Source organism: Peromyscus leucopus, chromosome 1 (genome assembly GCF_004664715.2).
Source record: "Peromyscus leucopus breed LL Stock chromosome 1, UCI_PerLeu_2.1, whole genome shotgun sequence".
NCBI lineage: Eukaryota > Metazoa > Chordata > Mammalia > Rodentia > Cricetidae > Peromyscus > Peromyscus leucopus.
The window spans coordinates 53,234,388-53,254,389 of NC_051063.1; the positions used below are offsets into that span (position 1 = coordinate 53,234,388).

The 20,002-nt window shown below is 42.8% G+C and overlaps 1 protein-coding gene across 1 annotated transcript in view; it reads left to right on the forward strand.

Annotated features, from left to right (window-relative positions):
• The first annotated feature begins 948 nt into the window (after positions 1–948).
• The window catches only part of LOC114708153 (Golgi-specific brefeldin A-resistance guanine nucleotide exchange factor 1-like), a 139,241-nt gene continuing 120,187 nt past the window's right edge, over positions 949–20,002 (forward strand). The window contains 2 exon segments of the mRNA XM_037202355.1: positions 949–1,183; positions 12,911–13,016. Of these exon segments, the coding sequence (XP_037058250.1) occupies positions 12,921–13,016 (96 nt within the window). The 5' untranslated portion in view covers positions 949–1,183; positions 12,911–12,920.

Genomic DNA, 20,002 nt, shown 5'->3' on the forward strand with positions numbered 1-20,002 from the left:
ATAAATTCTTTGTTTGTTTGTTTGTTCGAGACAGTGTTTCTCTGTGTAACAGTTCTGACTGTCCGCAGATCAGGCTGGCCTCAAACTCAAGAGATCAGTTTGCCTTTGCCTCTGCTTCCCGAGTGCCACCACCACCCGGGTTTGTTTTTTAAGAAGTATTAAATATTCCCCCACCCCTCCTGAACTGGGTGGGCAGGTGCATTAGCACACTTGGATCTGTTCTCTGCTATGCACGGAGCCAGCTTTCCTCAGAACTTTTTCCAGTCCTGGAAAATGAGGATACTTCAGTTAGAGATCCAAGATTTCTGCTACCGTCCTCTCTATTTCTGGACGGTAGGAATGGAGTAGAAAACGCAGTCAGAGTTGGAATGAGACAGGTACACACGCCTATGAGCAGCCAAACTGGGGCACAGAGACAGGACGGTATGGGAAAGATTGCACGGGTTAGATTTAGGAAAGAGGGGCCCAGGATCTGCCTGGAAAGGGAGTGAGCTCTAAAGTAGCGATGCCCAGGTAACTTTGATAGGATGTGGTTGGGGAGTAGGGTCGCCCGCTCAAGCTCTCAAAACCAACCCCGCCCCTTTCCAGCAAATCACAGCCTTCCTTCCCCGGCTGCCCAGCAGCCACTGCTAAACAGCGCGCTGCAACCGAACACTGTCTAACCCCACCTCTCTAACCGCCCAACACAGTTGCTCGTTCTTTATTGGCTGCTGTAACTGTCAGTCAGAGAATCCTCATATCCGTTGGCTGTCCCCCCTACCTACTCTTCGTTCTCTTGTAATCTGGTCTGGTCTCTTTGGGGCACGACACGCCTCCCGGAGCTGATTTCCTCTCTTGGATTGGATAGCTGGGATGCCACTTTTCAGGGTGCCACACTCTGATTGGCTGAGCGCGGCCGGACTCGCTCAGTTACCAGGCAGCGGCTAGACTGAGGCTAGTTACCACGTCAGTGAGCTGACAGGGAAGGAGCCGGCTCCACCGACCGTCCCGGCCCAGTTATCCTGGCCTGAGTGAGGTCTCCCCGTGAAGTTAGGATCGACTTCCAGAAAACAGGCTCCTTCCCTCCCGTCACTCGCCGCCAGCGCCGGGACAGCGGCCGGGAGACGCCTCCGGGGCCGGGCTGGACATGAGCTGTGGCGGCCGGGACTGGGACTAGGCCCCGCCATTTTGGATCCGCTGACAGGTCAGCGAAGTCTCTTCTTAGAGTTCCAGCGTCGCCCAGGCTGCCTGACGTTGCCATAAGGGATAAGGAGGAAGGGTCCTTCAGTTGGGCGCAGCGGCCTGGCTGAAGGGCTTGGGGGAAGAGGTAACGCCAAAGGGTTGATGTGAGAGAGAGTCGGGAGGTGTGCGGGGACCAGAGGTCAGGCCCTTGCCCCGACGGGGTGTTCTCAGCTCCACTTGTGACTCTGCGGACGCCAGGCTCACGTCTAGTTTCCTAGGCTTAATCCAGCCTCCAACTCCTCTTTTTCAAGCTTTCTGCACTCTGTAGAGAATGGAGTCCTTAAAAACGGAAAGCAGAGCTAAGGATGGGGTTTCAGGCTTTTAATGAATCTTTCCAGATTCTGTCCACTGTCACTTCTGGGTGATTTCGACCTAATACAGCCGAGGCGCCTCGTTAATTCTGAAAGATGAACCAGTGCCGTCTGGATTAGGTAGTAGAAGAGTTGAGGCCAGCAGCCCGAGGAACTGCCTGTAAGGTTTTCCTTACACGGGACAGCTCAGCTGTCACCGTGGGTCTGATGTAAACACTTTTTTTTTTTGGAGACAGGATCCCTGCTTGTCCTGGAACTCACAAAGATCCACCTGCCTCTGCCTCCCTGTTGCTGGGATTAAAAGCGTGTGCCACTACCACCCTGCTGTAAACACTTTTGGTGTGTGTTTTGGGTAGGCATTTACCCACTGTGACTTTTTCCCACCTACCCTAAGGATATGCGGTTTAATCACAAGGAAGCCACTCTATTGTGATACATTCGATTGAGTGCTAAGATGGAGAGATTTGAATACTGATAAATTTGGTCCTGGTGGGCCATTTATTTTTAGTAGATTAGAAAACATGAAAAGGGCTGGAGATGTATCTCAGCTGGTTGAGTGCTTGCCTTGCATGCACCAAGTCTTGAGTTCAGTCCTCAGCACGTCATAAACGCATGTTGGCACACACCTATGATTCCAGTACTTAGGAGGTAGAAACAAGAGGGTCAGACATGCAAAGGTCATCCTCTGCTACTTCTTGAGTTAGAGGCCAGCCTGGGCTAAAGGAGACACTGTCTCAAACAGACAAGTCATGAGAGATGTTCTACTCCTGGTGGAAGAGTCAAGGAAGCAGAGTGAATGATGGGGCACAACCCCAAAGAGTGTAGTTTATGGCCTGGTAATGACCTTTGACATTGCTGTGTTATAAATCGGTGGAAGTCCATCAAAGATAGAGTAATTTAGAGATGAGAGACAGTGTAGTGTTTTTTTAGTGCAGAAACTCACACACCTTTATTTCAAGAGTACCAGGCACTAGTGGTACTTGTATTTGCCTTGTGGAGGATACAAATGAAAAATCTGCTTTGGGATTGCTCAATTTACACATGGTCTTACAATAATGGACCCTTGGGTCTTACATATGGTAGCCAAGCAGTCTATCACTGAGTCATATCCTTAGCTAGCTTTAGTTGTTTATTTTGAGACATGGTCTCTCTAAGTTGTCCTGGCTGCCTGGAAACTTGTTCTGTAGCCCTTGAGCTTGTGATCTTCCCCAGTAGCTGGGTTTACAGGCCTGCACCACCCGGTCTGGCTATATACTTCTGAAAAGTAGTGACATATGCTAGGTGTAGTGACAGACATGTATAATTTCATTACTTTCGGGTTAAGAAAGAACATTTGAGTTTAAGACCAGCCTGGCCTACACAGTGAGATCCTGTCTCAAAGAAAAAAAAGGTAGCAAAGTTAAAAGTAGAATCTGCCTAGTTCCTTTCAGCAGATATCGGGGCCCCACAAAGTATCATGCATCCCTGGGATTAGTTTAGTGTGTGGTTAGGCTTTGTGCTTGGCCTGGCTCTGGCAGTCAGCAGTGCTTGTGCATGCTAAGTAGAAACAAGGTGGAAGGAACACTGTCTCCGGGTACTGGATGGCAAATTATCTAGGAGGATACAGTCCTTGAACCAAGTTTCTCTTACTTCCTTCTCTTTGCCCTCCTGAAAATGGGTGTGTTAGAGTGTGTATACACGTATGTTAGGAAGGGAAGGAATAGTGTTTATAATTTATATGTATAGATTTAAAGCAAATGGATGGGTATGGTATAGGACACTGCTTTTTATGAGATGCAGACTCTTCCAAAAAAGGGTGTATCTCAGTGATAAAGCATTTACCTAGCCTGTGAGAAAGAGGCCCTGGATTTGATCTTCAGTGCTGGGGGGAGAGGGCAGAACATGATTTTCTACGTAAGGATAATTTCACTAACATAAATTTTCTTTAAGGTTTTCTCACACTTCAACTTTTTTTACACAGTGGCTGTAGGCAGACTATATAGTAAGTATGTTACAGTCTTTTTTTTTGTTTTGTTTTTGTTTTTCAAGACAGAGTTTCTCTGTGTAGCCTTGGCTGTCCTGGACTTGCTCTGTAGACCAGGCTGGCCTGAAACTCACAGAGATCTGCCTGCCTCTGCCTCCTGAGTGCTGGGATTAAAGGTTGTGCCACCACCACTACCACTACCTCCGGACTAATGTGTTCCAGTCTTAACAGTGATGCTCATTGGCACATTTCAATAGCTGGTGTCAGTTCTAGTTCCAGCTTACCGTACTCTCTCAGTCTCCTAGGTTCTACAAGTCAGGATGGCTGCTGCTTTATAATAATAGCACCCATCGATAGAGTGTTTATTCTGGCTTCATTGGGCAGCTAGAGAGGAAGAAGACACAGCTCCTGCTTGAGAGGAGATACTATTTATAAACAGCATCACTGGAAAGACCGTTGATTGATCACACTCTATTCATGTTGATTGTTATTGATTAGAATGATTGGATGCCGGGTTCATGGTGGTGTTGAGTTGAAGGAAGAAGGAGAGATCCATTTTACCTTTATGCTGGAAGAGCTGTGAAATAAATGTAACAAATTGTTGTTCTTTTTTATGTTTCAACTGCATTTGTTTAATTAAAGGAAAATACAGTAGCGTGGTATGCTCCTTTGGAATTCCAATAGCAGTGGAAATGATCCTGGAAGTGATAATTTATTCCAGTTAGTGACTGTGGTCACAGAAGCAATCGTATAAATAATTATGGAATTATGAGGACAGATCTTTTGGTGGTTGTTTTGTTTTTGTTTTTCAAGACAGGGTTTCTCTGTGTAGCCTTGGTTGTCCTGGATCTTGCTCTGTAGACCAGGCTGGCCTGAAACTCAGAGATCTGCCTGCCTCTGCCTCCCGAGTACTGGGATTAAAGGTGTGCACTACCACTGCCTGATTGAGGACAAATCTTATAAGCAGGGTTATAAATTTGAATTCATGTCAGGCAGATAATGTTACTGACTGAAGTGAGTCAGGTGAAAGATGGATAGGAAGCAGCAGAGCCTGTAACATGCAGGCCCCTAACTTGAAGAAGGCAGCTGCTTATTCAGCAGGTGGCCACTGTTTGGAGACTCAAGTACAGTATGTCTAGCCTTCCTATTTTTTAGTACAGGATGGTTCTTAGAGGGTAGATGGGCTGTATGGAACTGTCACTGCTGCTCCCACTCCCCTGTCACTCAGGTTGTTTCTCTTTGTTCCGGTCACCCTGATACCTGTGTGTTCCGAGTGGTTAAAGATGAGGGCTAGAGAGGAACGCTCTTTCATTTTTGTCTCTCAGATGGGCGGTTTTGGACAGGTCAGTGGCTTCCTGTCTCAGATAGTCTCAGAATCTCCACAGGAAGAGGAGATGGCATGAAGAGCTAAGGTACACTGGGCACCTGATTAGCCGGTTTGAGAGGATTTTCCAGCAGTGCCTGGTCAGAGCAGAGTACCTGCTTTTTCCTCATTCGACTTTCTATAACTCCTACTCTTTCTCTAATTTTTGTTCAGTAAGGTTTTTTTTGTGTGCCTCTCTCTTCCGAGCTCAATAGTGTGTTTTGCGTGCGTGTGTGTGTGTGTGTGTGTGTGTGTGTGTGTGCGCGCGCGCGCGCGCGCGCGCGCGCGCCATGTGTGTGCCTGGTGCAGATGGAAGTTAAAAGGAGTTGGATCCCCTAAACCTGGAGTTACAAATGATTGTGAACCACATTGTGGGTACTGGGAACTAAACCCAGGTCCTCTGTAAGAGCAACAGGTGCTCTTAACCCCTGCACCATCTCTCCAGCCCCTCACCCCCGTTTTTGTTTTGTTTTGTTTTTGAGAGAAGGTCTCACTGTGCAGCCCAGACCAGTCTTGAGCTTGGGATCCTCCTTCCTTCACCTCCCATTGCTGGGATTGCAGATGTGTGTCACCGCTGTTCGGCTGAGGTTTGTGTAAGAAGGGCTGTGTACACAGTGTTATGGGGTGACGACAGATGTGCTCATTCTGTTAGGGAGAATGAGTGAGTTGAGGAAGACTCGTGAGCAAACACCATCATGAAAACAGAGTGCTTAGTGGATGCTGACAGCATCCAGTGCCTTGGGGTGCCTCACAACAAACCCAAGGGAAAATGGCTTCATTCTGTTTGCAATGGAAAACTGTAGTTCTTTTTGTTTCTGGGTTGTTTTGTTTTGTTTTGTTTTGTTTTGCTCTTGGACAAGGTCTCAATGTTTAGCCCAGGTTAGCCCTGAACACTTAATCTTTCTGTTGATTACCACATATAGCTACTGTGGAAAACTGTAAATGAAGACTCAGGATGGTTAGGAAATTTGGTCAAAAGGGTCATAATTCGTAGTACAGTGCTCATCTAGCATGCATGTGGCTCTGGGTTCAATCTCCAACACTGGGGGTGAGAGGGAAAAAAGAAATGAAAATGAAAAGAAAAGAAAAGAAATAGGTCTTGGCTATAGTCATTTAGGTATAAGCAGTGAGGACTGGAACTCAGGTCTGTCTTGCCTCTGAAGACTCTTCTTGTAACCAAAAGCATATCATAATTCGACTATTGATTTTTGTTTTCTGTTTTTTGAGACAGGGTTTCACTGTGTAGCCCCTGACTGACCCGGAGCTCTTTGTAGACCAGCCTAGCATCAAACTCACAGAGATCAGCCTGCTTCTACATCCTAAGTGTTGGGATTAAAGGTGGGAGCCACCCACCTGGCTTGATTATTGAATTTTTTTTTTCCTTTCCCTCTTCTTGTTTTTTTTTTTTTTTTGGTTTTTGAGACAGGGTTTCTCTGTGTAGCTTTGCTCCTTTCCTGGAACTTGCTTTGGAGACCAGGCTGGCCTCGAACTCACAGAGATCCGCCTGGCTCTGCCTACTGTGTGCTGGGATTAAAGGTGTGCGCCACCACCGCCTGGATTATTGAATTTTAATGTGAAATGAGTTAGAGTTTACAAAAGTGGCCAAGAGGAGAGAACATTCTGAAAAGAAGGGAGTAGCATTTGCAAAGGCAAAGAAGGAGCAAACCCTGACTTGAGAAAGACTGAGCTTAGTGTGTGGGCATGCCTGTAATCTATCACTCAGGAGACTTGAGGCACCAGTGTCTTGAGTTCCAGGCCATCTATAAGAGCAAGGTCTTCATTAAAAACAAACAAAACACCAACCAACTAACCAACCCATCAACAAAAAACAACCCCAGATCATCACCATAAGTGATGCTCAGCCCTACTGACTAGTCTCACCACACCTACCCCTTGCCAGAATTTTTTTATTTCTCTAAGGTCTAGACCTAGAAGTGGAATTGCTAAGATAAAGGATATGAAGTTCTTTAACTTGGCATGATGATCCCAAATTGTTATTCAAACTGATTGCATCAGTTAGATATTCTAGCCATTTAGTCTTTACTGAGGTATTGTCAGATTTATTGTGTTTTTGAGATAGTATCTTACTCTTTAGTTAGTCCAATCTGGGTGGGTTTTTTTTGGTTTTTGTTTTTTTTGGTTTTTCGAGACAGGGTTTCTCTGTGTAGTTTTGGTACTTGTCCTGGATTTCATCTGTAGACCAGGCTGGCCTCACACTCACAGAGATCTGCTGTCTCTGCCTCCTGAGTGCTGGATTAAAGGTATGTGCCACCGCTGCTCAGCCCAGTCTGATTTGTAACTCAGTATATGGCCCAAGCTGGCCCTGAACTCCTGCCTCTGCCTCTCCAGTGTTGGGATTAAGGGTGTATACCACCACTGCCTGGCTTAATAATCTTTTTATATTAATTTGTTATTTGTATTTTCTACTTTGTAAAGTGCTTATTCTACTCATATTTCTTGATTTTTCTTTTTAGATTTTCATGTGTATATGGTGTGTGTGCACATTTTTGCATGTTTGTGTATGTGCACTGTGTGTATGTAGAATCCCAAGGTTGATGTCTGTAATCATATCCAATCTTCCATCTTTTCCCTAAGGCAGGGTCTCTCAATCAAATCTAAAGCTTGCCCATAGCCTTGCTAGTCAGTTTGCTCCAAAGATCCTGTTTCTGCCTTCTGAAGCTGGCCCACCTGGCATTTATATGGATTCAGGGGATTTGAACTCTGGTCCTTACTCTTGCTTGGCAAGTCTTTAAGTACTTATCCATCTCTTTAGTCCTCCCTTTCTAATGAAAAAAAAATTGCATTTACCTATTTTATGTATTTTTGTGTACGTGCCGTGGTGCATATGTGGAGGTCCGAGAACAACTTCGGGAGTTGGATCTCTCATTTCATTAAGTGGGTCTTGGGGACCAGACTTGTCAGGCTTGGTAGCAAGTGCTTTACCCACTGAGCCATCTCTGGGACTCCTTTAAAATTTTAGTTTTATGTGTTTGCCTGCATGCATGTCTGTGCACCACATGTGTGCAGTGCCCACAGATGCCAGAAGAGGATGCTAGCTCTCATGGATGTTTGTGAGCCACCACGTGAATGCTGGGAATTGAAGCCAGGTCCTCTGGAAGAGCAGCCATTTTTTTTTCCTTGCCCTTCCTTTTGATTTTTTGAGACAGGGTTTCACCATGTAGGCTAGACTGGCCTCAGAATCCTGCCTCTCCTGCTTTGTCTCTTGATTGCTGGAATTACAGATGTGTGCCACCATACCTGGCTTTAATAGTATCATTTAAAAAATAATTAAGAAAAAATTTACTTGTGTATTGTATATTGAGTGTATCCCCCTCATCTCCATTTACTGTCCTCTTTCTTGCTTCTTTCCCTCCCATTGGTCCCCTTCATCCTCCAGACAGTATTACTACTACTTTGATATACACATATATGGTTTTATTTCTTTCTGAGATTGTCTTAATTCACTTAGTGTAATGATCTCCAGTTGGATACAAAATCCTGGGGATGATGTTACTCTGTTGTTGGTGACTGGAGAAAACCCCATTGTGTATATTCCCACACCATGCTTTACTCTGTTGTTGGTGACTGGAGAAAACCCCATTGTGTATATTCCCACACCACACTTTCTTTGTTCTTTCCCCTGTTGTCAGTTACCTAGGTTGGTTCCTTAATGAACCCATTGAGAATAGGGCTGCAGTAAATATTGATGTTCCGGTATCTCTGTGTTATGTTGTCTTGAAGCAGTCCCTGGGGTTAAGTACCCACGAGGCAGGTCATATGAATGACCCATTTTTAGTGTTTTGAGAACCTCCATATTGACTTCCATGTGGTTGGACTAGTTTACGTTCCACCAGCGAAGTATAAAGAAGAAAAAAAAAAATTTTTTTCCAGCCCTGGCTGCCCTGGAACTCACTCTGTAGACCAGGCTGTCCTCGAACTCACAGATTCATTTGCCTCTGCGCCTGGCTGTATTTCATCTTTTGAGAACTGTTTGTTCATTTTACTAGCCCATCTATTGATTGGATTGTTTGAAACCTTTTTTCCCCTTCTTTGTGTGAGCATGTGTGTTGTACATGTTTGTGTATGTGTCCTTTGGAGGCTGGAGGTCAATGTCAGGTGCCCTTTTCCATCTCTCTCCACCTTCATTTTTGAGATGAGGGTCTTTCATTGGACCTGCTCACCTATTTGGCTAGACTGGCTTGGCCAGCAAGCTCCAGGGGTCCTCTTGTCCCCACTTCCCCAGCCCTCTGGTTACAGGTACCTTCTGCCATGCTCTTTATTTGCCTTCTGTGAATCTGAACTCAAGTTCCTGCTTTTCTGACTGCGCCATCTCCCTGGCTCTGGGTTGTTATTTCTTGTATATTTTAGATGTTAGACCTCTAGCAGATGTATAGCTAGTTAAGCTTTTCTTTTATTCTGTAGACCCTATCTTTACTCAATTTCACGAGGTCTCATTTATCATCAATTATTGGCCTTATTTCCTGAGTGACTGCATTCTCATTGAAAGTCCCTGCCTGTATCTATATTTTAAAGTGTTTTTCCTCTAACAGATTCCGAGTTTTGAAGCTTTGATCTGTTTGAAGTTGGGTTTTTTGTGGAAGATGAGAGACAGGGTTCTAGTTTCATTCTTTTGTGTGTGTGGATATCTGGTTTCCTTTCTTTCTTTCTTTCTTTCTTTCTTTCTTTCTTTCTTTCTTTCTTTCTTTCTTTCTTTCTTTCTTTTTCTTTTTCTTTTTTCTTTTTGGTTTTTCAAGACAGGGTTTCTCTGTGTAGCTTTGAGCCTTTCCTGGAACTCACTCTGTAGCCCAGGTTGGCCTCGAACTCACAGAGATCCGCCTGCCTCTGCCTCTCAAGTACCAGGATTAAAGGCGTGTGCCACCATGCCTAGCTTGAAGGTTTTCATGACTTGCATTTTCTGGGGATCCCATCTCTGTAAAATATGAGATATTTAGCTACTTAAAAATTTAGTTTGGCCTGGAGAGATGGCTGAGTGCTTAAGAGCAGAGGACTCTTCCAGAGGACCTGAGTTCAGTTCTCAGCACCAATATGACAGTTCATACTGTCTGTTCCAGTTCCAGGGGATTTGAAACCTTTACACAGACATACTTGCAAGCAAAACACCAATGCTCGTAAAATACAAATAAATATAATCTTGAAAAAAAAAAAAGCTGGGAGTTGGTATCACACAGATCTCTGATTTCAAGGCCAGCCTGGTCTACAGAGTGAGTTCCAGGACAACCAGGACTACACAGAGAAACCCTGTCTTCAAAAACAATAAAACAGAAAAAAATTTTAATTTTAAAAAAGTTTTATTTTATGTATATTAGTGTTTTGTCTGCATGTATGTTTGTGTACCTTGGGCGTGCCTATGGATGGTTGTCAGCCACTATGTGGGTGCTGGGAACTGAAGCTGGGTCCTCTGAAAGAACAGAAAGTGCTCAAAATCTGAGCCATCTCACTGGCCATTTTTCTTTTTTTTGAGACATGATCTCTCTGTATAGCTCTGGCTGCTATGTGCCTGGATTAAAGGCATGTGCCACTACTGCCCAGCTTTAGATGCTTTATTTTGTGTGTGTGTGTGTGTGTGTATCTACAAAATATATTAATTGTACTTATCAACATGGATGACTCCTAGATAAAACATCAAAGTGCAAATTGCATAAGAATATATAAAATATTAATTACACATAAAACATAGAATGATATTGTATATTATTTAAAGATACATGTCAGTGAAATAAGAGTAAAATGTTAATAAACATCAGTTTATAGTAAGAGTCATGAGCAGAAGCATGGAAGATAGGATTGGGAAGTACTAAGAGTCTTCTCTTGCACCACTAGTCTGGATGTAGCTTTTTGTATGCTAAATATCACCTGTTCAAAAAATAACTATGTGTTTTACATGAGTGTTTTTTTTACATAGTGTTAGAAATAGAAAGTTTAATAATTTTTTTTTTTTTACTTTGCAATAGTTCTGAACTCTTCTTTCTTTTTTCTTTTAGACAGAGACTCATAATATAGATAAGGCTGGCTTCAAACTCACTCATGAATACCAGTGTTAACTTGCATTAGCCACCATACCAGACTCTGAGGAGTTTTTAAATAATGGGAAGTGGCAAGTTTGTTGTTGCATGTTCCTAGGATATACTCTATGCCAAGAGTGTTTTTTGGGAAAGAGTCTTATGAAGCCAGGTTGGTTTCCAGTTGGCTGTGTTATGAAGGATGGCTTGCTTTTCCTGGTCCTCCTGCCACTACCTGCTGTGGTGCTTAGATTACAGACACTCACCATCACGCCTGGTTCACGTAAGTGGTGGTGGGATTGAACCTAGAGCTCGTGAATGCTAGGCAAGCACTCTACCAGCTAAACTGCATCCCTAGTCTTCCAAGAGGAAATTCTCTTTTTCAATATTTTCACCTGGGGAAAGAATTAAATATCTTTTCTAAGTGCTATTTTGGACAGCACGGGCAATCCTACAGTAGTTCTTTGGGAGCAGTTATAATACTAAGTTAGCTTTCAGCGTCGTTTCAGAGTTTCACAGAGCATCAGCTTTACAAAAGCATTCACTGTAGTCTTCTTGGTGATTTCCTGCAGTAACTCAATGCATGTGAGGTTTTAGAACTTCCGAGTCATCGTGCCAGTGTCCTGGAGCTGCCTTGGCAGAATGGATGCAGTGTTTAAGTTCACATTCAATTGTGATTCCAAACCAAAAAGCTTTTTGTTTTTCTCTCTTTCTCTGAGACAGTGTCTCACTATGTAGCTTAGGCTAGCCTTGAACTCACATGTCTCATTCTCCTAAGTGCTGGGATTAAAGGCACACACCACCACAGTGGCTAAAACTGTTCTTCTTAGCAACCTTCATTATTTTATTTCTTTTGCTTATTTTAAAGAAATGTTTGTTCTTTTGTGGCACACAGCTTTAATCCCTGCACCCAGGAGGCAGAGGCAGGCATTTCTGTGAGTTCAAGGTCTGCCTGGTCTACATGTTGAGACTCTGTCTGAAAAAAAATTATTTTTTTATTTTTTTTGTTTTTTGAAACAAAATCTCATGTATCCCAGGCTGGCGTGAAATTCATTATGTGGATTGGACTGCCTCTGAATTTACAGAGACCCAGCTTTCCTCTGTTTTCAGAGTGTTGGGTTTAACGGTGTACACCATCACACACTGCTGCATTGTTGAGTTTGGAGTTGTATCTTGAACTACTTGGAACTTCCAGAGACTTTTAGGACAGTCAGGTAGTTAGATTCATAATTTAAGATGGATTTAACCTCAGTGTTATAGGTGGAAAATCTTGGTACTAGAAAGTCAAATGACATTTCTCACATTGTTAGGCTAATCATGAGTATGCTTTGGGTGACCTAATTAATTAATTAATTAATTGATAGTGCTAGATTTTGGACCAACTTCCTCATGAACGTTAGGCAAGTGTTCTATCACTAAGCTACATTCCCATCCCTTTCTTAAATTTTTTATTTTGAGATAGGAGCTTGATAAGTTACCTAGGCAGACCTTGCAATTTCAATCCTTCTGCCTCAGCCTTTCTAGTAGGTGGGATTACAGGTATGTGTCACCATCCATGGCTAGCTATTTTAATAATCCCCCATCTTGGGCTGGAGAGATGACTCAGTGGTTAAAAAAACCGTTGCTCTTCTAGAGGACCCATGTTCAATTCCTAACACCCAAATGGTGGCTCACAACCATCTGTAACTCCAGGCCTAGGGGATCTTCTGGCCTATGCTGGTACTGGGTTTGTACATGGTACACAGATGTACATGCAGGCTGAGCATTCATATACATAAAATGAAAGGGAAAAGCCAGGCATTGTGGCATATACCTTTAATTCTAGCACTTGGGAAGCAAAGGCAGGCAAATCTCTGAGTTCAACGCCAGTCTGGTCTACAGAGTGAGTTCTAGGACAGCCAAGGCTACATAGAGAAACCCTGTATCAAAATAAAACCCCAAAACAACAACAAAAACAAAAACCAACCAACTAAACAAGCAAAACACCCTAAATGGAAAAAATATTAACCAATCTTTTCTACTGTTCTGGTAGGTTTGTCAGGATGGTGGACAAGAATATTTACATCATTCAAGGAGAAATTAACGTTGTTGTTGGCGCCATCAAACGAAATGCACGATGGAGCACCCATATACCACTGGTAAGTGGGGGATGGGCAGACATTTTGGTCACTGAGTTATTGTAGGGAATCTTATCTTTGGTTAAAACAGCAATTAACTAAAAGCGTGTGTGTGTGTGTGTGTGTGTGCGCGTGCGCGTGCGCGTGCGCGTGCGCGCGCGCGCGCATGGTGGAAGAAGAAAGGTGATGTAAAAGGTAAAGGGATAGGTCCTCATAGAAGGAGGAGAGAGAAAAGAGAACAATAGAATACATGTGACAGGAAAGCAGAACAGGGAGCTGGCTCAGTGTGGTGGTGTATTCCTATAATCCTAGCACATGGGAGGTAGAAGAAAAAGGATCATATGTTCAAGGCTAGCTTTGGTACATACTGAGTTCAAAACTAACCTGGGCTACTTGTGATCTTGTCTCAAAAACCAAAAAAAAGGGGGGAGGCGGGGGAAGGGAACAGGACTGGGGGCTGGAAATGGCTCACCAGTTCAGAATACTTGCTAATCTTCCAGTGGATCAAGTTTGTTTCACAGCACTCATGTTGGGCAACTCACAACTCTCTTGTGATCTCATATCCTCTTCTAGCCTCCTTGGGTACCTGCACACATATGCTGTGTACTTATTGGAGATTATGGGGGTTCAGTCCCTCGATAGTCCCCTCCCAGGGTCCAGGAAGGATCTGCAACCAGCTGATAATTTAATCCTTGATGAAAGGAAATGAATCTATGTACATGAAACTCCTTAGTCCATACACTTTATTATTCTGTGTCAGTTCTGTCTCTACAAGCTTCTATTCTGCTCTCATGCCTAGCTCCTTTCTTGCCTGATTTATCTCTACATTTAACTGCTGTCCCCTCTGAGTTCTAATTTAATTCTCTCATCTTAGTTCTGCCCCTTGAGGTTCTCATCCATCTTGTTCTTTCCCATATCAGCTCCTCTCCCATCTCCTTCTCTCCCATCTTGTTCTTCCTCATCTGGCTCTTCTTCATCTTCCATCTCATTCCTCTAGTCCTCTCTTCTGCCCTTCAGTCTAGTTCTTCCCCGTCTGTTTGTTCCTTTCCAGTTCTTACCTGTTTGTTCTTCCATTCTCCTTTCTCTTCTCCGTCTCCTTAGTCTCTCCGTTCCCTCTAAGTCTCCCAGGAATCCAGTTAGAAACCCAAGCAATAGCTATCCTCTGGCTCAGCAAGGTCACCAGGCTTGAATTCTACGGGGTCATAAAGGCAGGTAAGAATTTTCCTCAGGCAGTGACCACTAGGCTTTCTTTTACAATCCAAAACAGGAGTGGTAATAGAGGAGGTCAACTGAGTGCTAATGCCTGGTTAGTATATGAAAAAGGGGGTCTATGTGCTCAGTCTACATTCTGAGAAGTGGTTAGGTAAGAAGCTAGGGGTCTATAAAGTTATTAAGGCTGTAAGAAAGGAGGGTCCAAGCTAAATTATGTAAAGCTATTACTTAAGGTCCACCTGACCTAGGCGGTGTCTCCATGTAGAATTTACCTTAAATCAGGAGACTAGCATGTGGTGGTCTGGACTGTTATTTCTGTTAGTCCTTGAAAGTGGCTAAGGGAGATATCTGATTCCAGTGCTGAAAGGGGAGAAACGGATGGGCTGTGGGGAAGGAAGCATTTCCTGAGGCTGTTCTCCAAATACCTGGAATGTATATGTCCAGAGAGAGATCAGTCCACATTGTTAGCACTTCTTAGGGGAAAAATCAATTGGGAAAACTATGAAGGCACACATGAATTTCACAACAGAACAAGCCAAGTAACACCAAAAGCTCCCTGGAATTTGGCTTCCTCTAGAGGAATTCCTTCAGGTAGTGGCTTTGCCATAACCAGCTGAGTTCTTATAATATTTTCCTGCGGCCTGCAGCATATACTCATGTAGGTATACACATGAATAAAAATAAATCTTAAAAGGGCAGGGGCTAGGGAGATGGTAGAGCAGTTAAAAAACTTGCTGCACAACCAAGAGGCCTAGAGTTTGGATCCCCAAAACCCATATAAAGGATTAGTGGCTGTCCAGGACTGGTGAAGTGGCTGAGAGGGTAAGGCCTGCAATTCAAGCCTTGGAAGGCAGAGACAGGGATCCCTGGAGCAAGCAAGCTAGTGAGAGCAGCCATGTCAGTGAGCTCTGGTGTTGACTGAGAGCTCTGCCTCTGAGGGGAAGATGGAGTGATGGAGGTAGATGCCTAGTGTTAACATCAGGCCTCCATATGTCTGTGAACATGTATATACACACACACATCTAAATGAAAATGAAGAAGAAAAAAAAATAGCCATAAAACCAGTGGCTGGTAAGATGGCTTAGTGTGTTATGTGTTTGCTTTGAAATCCTTATAACCTGAGTTTGATCTCTGAAACCTACATAAAAATAAAAGGAGAGAACCAATTCTATAAAGTTATCCTCTGACTTCCACATATGCATGTGATACATACATATACACATTATACATGATAAATAAAACAAATCAAAAGAAAAGAAGAGGGGAGTGGAGAACCAGCTACAAAGGCTGGGAGGGTAGGAGAGGGCAGTGGGGGTAGTGAGTAAGAACGAAGTATAATGACATATATATATGACAACGCCAAGATGAAACCCATTACATTCGTTTATTTAGACAGGGCTTCAAACTTAGTATGTAGCTGTCTTTAAACTCCTAGTCTTTTTTATTTATTTAATTTATTTGTTTATTTTTTTTGTTTTTTTGAGACAGGGTTTCTCTGTGTAGCTTTAGTACCTTTCTTGGAACTCACTCTGTAGCCCAGGCTGGCCTCAAACTCAGAGAGATCCGCCTGGCTCTGCCTCCCGAGTGCTGGGAGTAAGTGCTGGTGGTGGTGCTGCACCACCACCACCACCACCACCACCACCACCACCGCCCGGCTTAAACTCCTGGTCTTCTTGCTTCCACTTCTGAAGGGTTAGGATTACAGGTTTGTACCACTACCACCCTCTAGTTGAAACCCATTATTTTGTAGACTAAAAGAACAACAACCTAGGACTAGCAAGGTGGGTGAGTGGATAAAGCTGTAGATAAGGAGTGGATAAACAGTGATGTATTAGTCATTGTTCTATGCTGTGAAGAGACACCATGACCTAAGCAACTCTTAGGAAAGAAAGCATTTAATTTTGGGGGCTTGCAGTTAGTCTATTATCATGGCGGGGAGCATAGCTGCACACATGGTACTAGAACAGTAGCAGAGAGCTACATTCTGATCTGTAGGCAGCAGACAGAGAAAATGGGCCTGATGTGGGCTTTTGAAACCTCAAAGTCCACCTCCAGTGACACATTTCCCCCAACAAGGCCACACCTACTCCAACAAGGCCACACCTCCAAATTCTTCTAATCCTCGAACAGTTCTACTTCTTGGTGACTAAGCATTCAAAACATATGAGCCTAGGTGGGCATTTTCATTTAGACCACCACACCTGATTACCTGGGTTCAACCCCTGGAACCCACATGGTGGAAGGAGAGAGCTGACTCCCACAGGTTGTCCTCTAACTACTACATGTGTGTGCCCTTACATACACATACACACAAATAAACATGAAAAAGTCTCCCTAATTAAAACAATAGTCATGTTTCCAGTAATAATGAGAATAATAAGAATTCAGATTTGTTCTTGGTATCCAAGGATACTTCTGTTTTATTCCAATTGGCATTAGGTTTACAGGCTTAACCCAGAAGATGACACATTCTTCTCTCTATACATGTATAGTATATGTATGTGAATATATATGTGTGTGTGTATCTGTATATAATGTATACATACATGAAACAGAAACACTTTATTAAGAAAGGGAAAGCATTCTTGATAATGGGAGTGGGCTATTGTGTTAATTACTTTTCTGTTGCTATGATAAAACACCATAACCAGGGGCTAGAGAGATGACTTAGTAGTTAAGAGCACTGGCTGCTCTTCCAAAGGACCGCAGATTGATTCCCAGCACTCACATGGTGGCTAACAATGACCTGTAACTCCAGTTCCAGGGATCCAATGCTCTTTTTTTAAAATTTAAAAAATTCTTTTCTGGGGCTGGAGAGATGGCTCAGAGGTTAAGAGCACTGCCTGCTCCTCTGGAGGACCCAAGTTTAGTTCCCAGCACTCACATGTCATCTCACAAATGTCTGTAACTCTAGTTCCAGAGGATCTGATACCCTCACACAGACATACATGCAAGCAAAATACCAATGCACAGTAAAAAAATAAAATAAAAAGGAATCATCAAAAAATTTTATTATTTTATATAAATGGGTATTTTGTCTGCTTGTATGTCTATGTACCGTGTGTGCCTGATATTTTGGACTACTTTAGTATACCTAAAAATATCAAAAAGACTTCTTACCTTTTAAGATAAAGAAGAGGATGTCTGAGACTGGAGCTGCCATGTGGTTGCTGGAAGTTGAACCTGAGTTCTCTGGAAGAGCAGTCAGTGCTCTTAACTGCTGAGCCATCTCTCCAGTCCTGCCACATTTTTATAAATCTATTATTTATTTATTTGTGTGTGTGTGTGTGTGTATGTGTATGTGTGTGTGTGTGTACACGCATGCACGCAAGCATGCCTGCAGAATCTAGAAGATGTCAGCTCTTCTAGAGCTGGAGTTACAGGTGGTTATGAACAGCTAGATATAGTTGTTAGGAATCAGACTCAGCTGCTGAACTATCTCTCTAGCTCTTTTATAAATAAAGTTGATATTAGGGACTACTTTAGTATGCTAGAAACATCAGGGAGACTTCTAATTTCTTAGGGCTATAGTTAGTTATCAAAGTCATTCAAATTAGTTTAGTTATTGATGATACATAGAGTATGGATGGGTGATGATAATCTGTGCAATGGAGTCTGCAAGCTTCTCACACAGAGCAGGTCATATCTTGCTAATCAGATGAATAAGAAACTTCATTGTAGAGGCAGGCGGATCTCTGTGAGTTTGAGGCCAGCCTGGGCTACAGAGTGAGTTCCAGGAAAGACACAAAGCTACACACAGAAACCCTGTCTCGAAAAAAAAAAAAAAAAAAAAAGAAACTTCATTGTTACTGTTAGGTTCAGGAAGTCCATAAATCCATATATGGGCTCAAGTTGGCCTATAGAAGGATTTCTAGCTAGTAGATAAAAGCCACCATTCTTCAGGAACTTGTGATATGTTTTTTTTTGTTGTTGTTGTTATTGTTCCCAATTGAGCCCCCCTGCCAGCTCCTCTTTCTCCTTATAATCCAAATTATTTGTCTACTCCCTGCTTTCTCAAGCTCTGTTGCTCTCTCCACTATTCTCTCCCATTCTCCGCCCTGGCCATGTCCAGGCTGTTTCTCTTTTCTCTTTGCTCTGGACTCTCCCAGATGCCTCTGGGTTTTTTTCTCTCTTATCCAGTTTCTTTACTCTTCCCTCTCACATATAGCTTTAAAGTTAGCTGCTTATTGTTGGGTGTATATGTGTGTGTATATATACATGTATGTATGTATATTTGTAGAATTGTGTGAACAAATTTTAGCACAATTATAAAAACAAGTTTAGTGCTTTCTAACTAGTATTTTACCTGCTAAGCCATCTCTCCAGCTCCCCAATCAGTGTTTTTGAGTAAACATGAGTAAACATTTCAAACATATTCACCAAATAGTTTACTTATTCTTGCCGAGTTAGAAAGTTCTAATATATATCTGTATCATGTGTACATATGAAATAAAAGTAGAGACATTTGGGTTCCTATACATACACACTTAAATAAATGATGTCTTGGGTTCCTATACATACACACTTAAATAAATGATGTCTTGGGTTCCTATACATACACACTTAAATAAATGATGTCATTGGGCACTTTTTCACTATTGATCTCTTTTTGTTTGAGAAATTTTATATACCCTGGGGCATCTAGGTATGTAAAATAGGCATACAAATAAAACATTTACTGATAATAAATCATAAAGAAATTTATTTAAAAATAATTCTTTGGGAGTTGCTGAGATGACTTAGAGGGTAGAGGTGCTTGTCACCAGGGCTGATGACCCACGCTTGGTCCCCAGAACATAGTGGAAGGAGAGAAGCCACTCCTGTGAGCTCTCCTTTGACTTCCCACTTACATCAAGGCATGTGAGCGTCCACACGTATACACACATCAAGGCATGTGAACGTCCACACATGTACACACATCAAGGCATGTGAACGTCCACACATGTACACACATCAAGGCATGTGAGCGTCCACACATGTACACACATCAAGGCATGTGAGCGTCCACACGTGTACACACATCAAGGCATGAGAGCGTCCACACGTGTACACACATCAAGGCATGTGAGCGGCCACACGTGTACACACATCAAGGCATGTGAGCGCCCACACATGTACACACATCAAGGCATGTGAGTGTCCACACATGTACACACATCAAGGCATGTGAGTGTCCACACATGTATACACACAAACAAATAAATGTTTTAAAAACATTCTTTGATATGCATATAGCCTTACCATTTATTAACAATGAAAGCAGATTTACGGACTAATGAGGTAGATGTATTTATTTATTCTTACATAAAGAATTAATCATGGCTTAGTATTTGGTACTGCAGGATGTAGAGCACTATCCCTGTTTTTCAGAGTTGATGGCTATTTTGATTTGATTTTATAATTTTTGTTTTTCGAGACAGGGTTTCTCTGTGGAGCCTTGGCTGTCCTAGAACTCTTTCTGTAGACCAGGCTGACCTTGAGCTAACAGAGATCCACCTGCCTCTGACTTCTGAGTGCTGGGATTAAAGGCATGAGCCACCACTGCGAAACTGATTTTATAATTTTTAATTCTGACAAAGCTGTTTTGCATAACTGTTAGAAATTGTTAGAAATTCTTTTGTAATCGGTTTTTCTCTTTTGTAGTCATAAGCCAAGATTCATTTAATAATTTTTTTAAAGGACCTTGTCAGTAACATAAGCAGCAATTTTTTTTTTTTTTTGGTTTTTCGAGACAGGGTTTCTCTGCGTAGCTTTGCGCCTTTCCTGGAGCTGGCCTTGAACTCACAGAGATCCGC